Genomic DNA, 5,374 nt, shown 5'->3' with positions numbered 1-5,374 from the left:
CACATGTATGTACACATTTCTATAATGGAAAGACAGAAGTAAACAAATATTTATTTTTAATCACCTAATATGTCCTGTGTTAAATGCTTTATGAATATTATGTCTTCTGATCCTCAAAATCGCCCTGAGAGATTGGCAGTGTTATTATCATAATTTTACAGTTGGGAGAAACTGAGGCAAACAGCTGTTAAGTGACTTGACAACCAGGGTCACATAGCTAGAAGGTATCTGAGTTGGAATTTAAACTCAACTCTTCATTATGCAAGGTCTACTGCACAAACTACATGATATAAATATATGTATGTATTTGCATATACATATATATCATATATATGACATATATTTCTAAGGGGAGCTAGGTGGAACAGTGTATATAAAATGTTAGACTTGAAGTCAAACACATGAGTTCAAATCTTGCCTCAGGCATTTAAGCTAAATGAGATAGTGTGAGCTTGATGTGTCATGCAAAGGTAAAACATAACCTCTCTCAGCCTGTTTCATCAACACATATAATGGGGATGATAACTACATGTATGTCACAGTGTTATTATAAGGATAAAATGAGAAAAAATTAATTAAGCAAAGTTTGAGTCACAACATAATTCTAGCTCTCAATCATTATTATGAACATTATTTATAATAATAGAAATATGTATACCTTCCATGAAATCTCTTGTACACAAAGTGAGCAAATGCTTGCAGTAACTTTACACACATATTTCAATGCCCTCAAAACAGCTTAAAAGCCTTTAACATGGCCTTATAAGGATGCCTTGTATATTTTCTGTGTCTCTAGATATAAAGCTGCAATTTCTAGGGGAAGAAGCTACTAAACAAATCAGGAATACAGCAGTTCAAGTTCTATTCCAACACATAATAGTTGCATGACATAAAGCAATTTAGATTTGTAGAGTTTTCTCACTGGGACAGATTTGGACAAAGAAGACAAGAGCCAGTTCATATATTTTAAACAATCGTTCACATGGTATAATAAAATGTGGAAATCATTTGACTTTTCTGCAGAAAACCTGTGTTTTGAATGAAGATTGATTTTTATTAGTTGTGTGAGATTGAATAGGGCTCTTAATGTCTCAGAAACTGTTTGCTAAATTGTGAAATGGTAGTAATTAGTTTTACTAAGCACTCCTTATGGTTATTTTAGGAATTAGGTATTAGGCTATGAGAACATTTTAAAATTATAAAAGACTCAAGATATGTAAAGTGTTGTAATTTTGTGAACAAATGTGTGTATATACTTTGACAATTATTTATTAGTATGCTTCTGACTTTTCATGCTTCTAACATTTCATAACTGATGACCTTGATAAAGCCAGAAAAAATAGGAGCTCAAATTATTAAACTCATAAAGGGTAGAAATTATTTGTCTTTCATTTTTTTCCTTAAAAGGTAGATATATGATCAAAGAAAAGACTTTAGCATTGAACCCTTTAAGAAATATTGCCAAGCTGTAAGTTTCCTTAGAGAAGTCTTGATATCCTTATTCCTCAAACTATAGATGATAGGGTTCATGGTTGGGGGCACCACTGCATAAAACATAGACAATAATAGATCCACAACTGAGTCAGAGTATGAAGGTGGCTTTAAATAAGCCAATATGGCACTTGTTACAAAAACCATGAGAACAATGAGGTGGGGCAGGCAAGTGGAAAAGGCTTTTGACTGAGCCTCTGTAGTTGAAATCTTCAGCACAGTTGAGAAGATATGACCATAAGACACTGTTATGGAAATACAGCACAATATTCCTAAACCAACGATAAAAGCCATTGTCAAATAAATTGTCATGTGTGTCTCAGAGCAAGAGATCTTGACTAAGGAAGGGACATCACAAAAGAACTGATGGATCTCCTTGGAGCCACAGAAGGGCAAGGAGAAGGTAGTAGCTGAGTACATCACACCAAACACACCTCCAGCTAGCCAGGAAACAGCTGCCATCCTCAGACAAGCATCTCTGGTCATGATGACATCATAGTGCAGAGGTTGACAGATGGCCGCATAACGATCATAGGACATTGCTGTGAGGAGAAAAATCTCTGACCCTGAAAACAAAATCACTAAAAAAATCTGCAATACACATCCCACATAAGATATAGAAGAATTGTGACTTAAAGAGTTTGCAATTGATTTGGGGACAGTAACAGAAATGAGGCAGAGATCTAAAAGAGACAGGTTCTTAAGGAAGAAGTACATGGGAGTGTGAAGGTGCTCATCTAGAGAGATGAGAGTGAAGATGAGCAGATTCCCCATCAGAGCAACCAGGTAGATCAGCAAGAAGAACATAGCATGTAAGATCTGCAGCTGCCAAGTGTTGAAAAAGTTTCTGAGGAGGAATTCTGTTACCACTGTGAGGTTGGCCATGCTGTATGTCTTCTCTTAACTGCTGTAACAAAGAGAAGAAACAGATGGTAAATGATGAGAACAATCATTATGCTGGTTATCAGGAAACCTTAGTTCCCACCCACTGCATAACCTTGAGCTAATCACAGTCACTTGATCTACTTCAATTTCCTCATTTGTTAAAGGAGAGTATGGAGCTAGACAATAAGGTCTTAACCTGAGTTTGATCAATTTGATAGACTGATAGATATACAGATAGATAGATAGATATTCATCTATTTTAGATAGATAGATAGATAGACAGATAGATAGATGGATGAATATACAGATAGATATATAAACAGCAATTCCACATATTTGGTTTCGTTTGGAACCTTCTGTATTTGTATATTTTAAAACACAAATATGAAATGGGTCCATAGACTTCAAAGGGGCCCATGGACAACTAAAAGTAAAGAAAACCTAAACAAAATGATATTCAAAAGCTGTTCTACATAAAAAGTGTGTGAGAGTCCACAAAGAGGATTCCCATCTTGAAAATAACAATAATATTGATGATATTATCTCTCTAAATGTGTTATTTTTAAAGATTAAAAAGCTCATTCATCATAAGAACATTGAGTTAGTTAAAGTAATATTATCATTTTATAAATAAGCTACAGGCTCTTTTGAGCCTTAGCTCAAAGACCCATTGCTTTCAGTAAGAATGTATTGAAACAGACCAGTACACCTGAAGACTAAATTACAAAGAGGGATGAACAAAACACATTTATCATGTGTCTGCTCTTTGCAAGTCTCTATTCTGGACCTAGATTCTTTTAAAAGATGAATTATTTCCAGTCACGAGTCTCAATAAACTTCGAAATCGTCAGAAGAAAAAGAAGTAGTTGCAAATAATTATATACAAAATCAAATCGGATAAAGGCATAGGAAAAGAAGAAGCTAACTTCTTAATTGCTGTCCCTTTCATAAAATATTCATAACATAATTGGCAAATATTTTCCTAAGCATAAAGTTGCACAGATCAATCCCTTACTCAATAAGCTGTAGGAGATCCTTTCTGTTTGTTACAAGATAGTTTACATAACAGATAATTAAGTCATTTCTAAAAAAATTAGTCATTTCTTTTTTTTTTATATGAGAGGGAAGCCTTTACTTCGATGCAAGTTCTGTCCAGTCAATTGACCTTTTGCTATTCTTCATAAATGATATTTTATCTCCCATCTCTGTATCTCTGTAGACTTCAAGTTCTCCCTGACTGGAATGCATTTCCTTCTTCTCTCAGTGTTTCAGAATCCCTAAGTGTTCAAGGGACAGCTTAACTACGATGAGCCTTTTTTGATTCACCCAATTTGTCCTGCTTTCCCCTATAACCACCTCCCGCTTATTTTATCTTGATTTTTATATACTTATATATGTGTATACTATCATCCTTCACTAAATTATAAGGTCTTTGAAGTCAGGAACAGTTTTGACTTTTGTCTTTGTATCTCCACTTTCAGCACAGAGATGGACCCACAGTAGTATCTTAGTAAATGCTTGCTGATTGATTAGGATCATACTTTCAGTGACACTTAGGCCATAAGTATTTATGTAAGCTGGAAATGTCAATGTAACCCCTAATATAGACCCAAATTAACTGAAATACTAACTTTTGCTATTTTGTGCTGCCTGAAACTTTGTCATTAAATAGTTTCCTGTGTTATTTGACACAGTTGGTATGTGGTATCAGAATGAGATGAATGATGTGGGGACAACAAAAGAAAGGGTAGCCCTGAGTTGATGGGGTGGTAACTGGGGGGAGAAAGTAAGCTCTGGATGCTAATTAGGCAACAAAGGAGCATAATGATAGAACTAGGATCCTAAAGGAGAGAAAATGTGTGTCCCAAAAATTTAGGAGAGAATATACTGGAAGGAGGAAAATACTTAAAACAATCTTCACCTTCTTTTCAACATCCCATACAATTAGCCCTAATGTTAATATCTAAGAATTTGTTTAGAATTACACAGAAAGTGGTCACAAATACCTCTCCATGGGCTCTCATAGTCTTTCATACCTCTTGTCTTTTCAGACTGATGGGGTCATAATTCTTTCTAATCTTAGTCACAAAGACACTAATGCATTTTTATTTTGATATCAGAAAATAAAAATTTATACCTTTGAAATTCTCAATCCACTGCTTGAGTCCCAAACAATTAGATTTATACTTAGGCCCCTATAGCTTATGTAGAATTAGAACAATATTTCAAAAGTAGGGGAAATTCAGGTACCAATAGTGCATAATGAGGTAATTTTTTTTCTTTCCCTTCTTTAGTATGTCCCCACCAAATCCTAGACTCACTGCAAGTGTACTGGGGTAGATACTTAGCTATGATTACCTGTATTAATTATTGTAAAGAATCAGGCTCTTAGAATATAGTCGTTTCTTCCAGAGATACTGAAATCTTTACTAGATGGTTGTATGAGTTCATTTTACTTCAGAGAACCAATCCCAATTACTATGGCATTCTCTAAAGAATATGAAGCTGGAGATCTCCTGAGTGTTCCTAGAGCCATTCAGTGTCATGGTTTAAGTCCCTGAAAAGCTCAGGCTCCCAAATTATAACCAGCTTGTTAACTTTTCCTCGCAGTGGGACTGTGAGAATAATTGGTGATACTGATACCGAGATTCTATGACATCTTAGAAACATAACTGTCCTGTGTATAAAATCTAAAATCATTTTTAATTAAGAAAAGGCAAGTTCATATCCAACAGAAAAATATAAATAAATTTCTGTTGAAAGAGAAAATAAACAAATAAATCCAGCAACTATAGCTGTTCATTCCCTTATAAGAGTCAGAAGAAAATGGAAAGTCATACCTTGTCATGTATTCACTTCTTTAATCTGTTGCTTGAGTTTCAGATTGTAAGCTATTCATTCATTGACCAATATGTTTACATGGAGGTGAAATAATTTTTAAAAGGAAGAATGCATTCAGATACCAAAGGTGACATTAGAGGTAAAAACAAATCCTCCT

The 5,374-nt window shown here is 34.6% G+C and overlaps 1 protein-coding gene across 1 annotated transcript; it reads right to left on the bottom strand.

The window, feature by feature from the left end:
* Positions 1-1,419: 1,419 nt before the first annotated feature.
* On the bottom strand, positions 1,420-2,376 carry LOC140516858 (olfactory receptor 14A16-like). The gene has a single exon (XM_072627729.1). It carries the CDS (start codon positions 2,374-2,376, stop codon positions 1,420-1,422), a length of 957 nt encoding a protein of 318 aa, XP_072483830.1.
* Positions 2,377-5,374: the final 2,998 nt, after the last annotated feature.

This window comes from Notamacropus eugenii, chromosome Y, assembly GCF_028372415.1.
Source record: "Notamacropus eugenii isolate mMacEug1 chromosome Y, mMacEug1.pri_v2, whole genome shotgun sequence".
Classification (NCBI taxonomy): Eukaryota; Metazoa; Chordata; class Mammalia; order Diprotodontia; family Macropodidae; genus Notamacropus; species Notamacropus eugenii.
The sequence above is the reverse complement of the archived record's forward strand: the minus strand, read 5'-3'. Positions and strand labels throughout refer to the sequence as shown.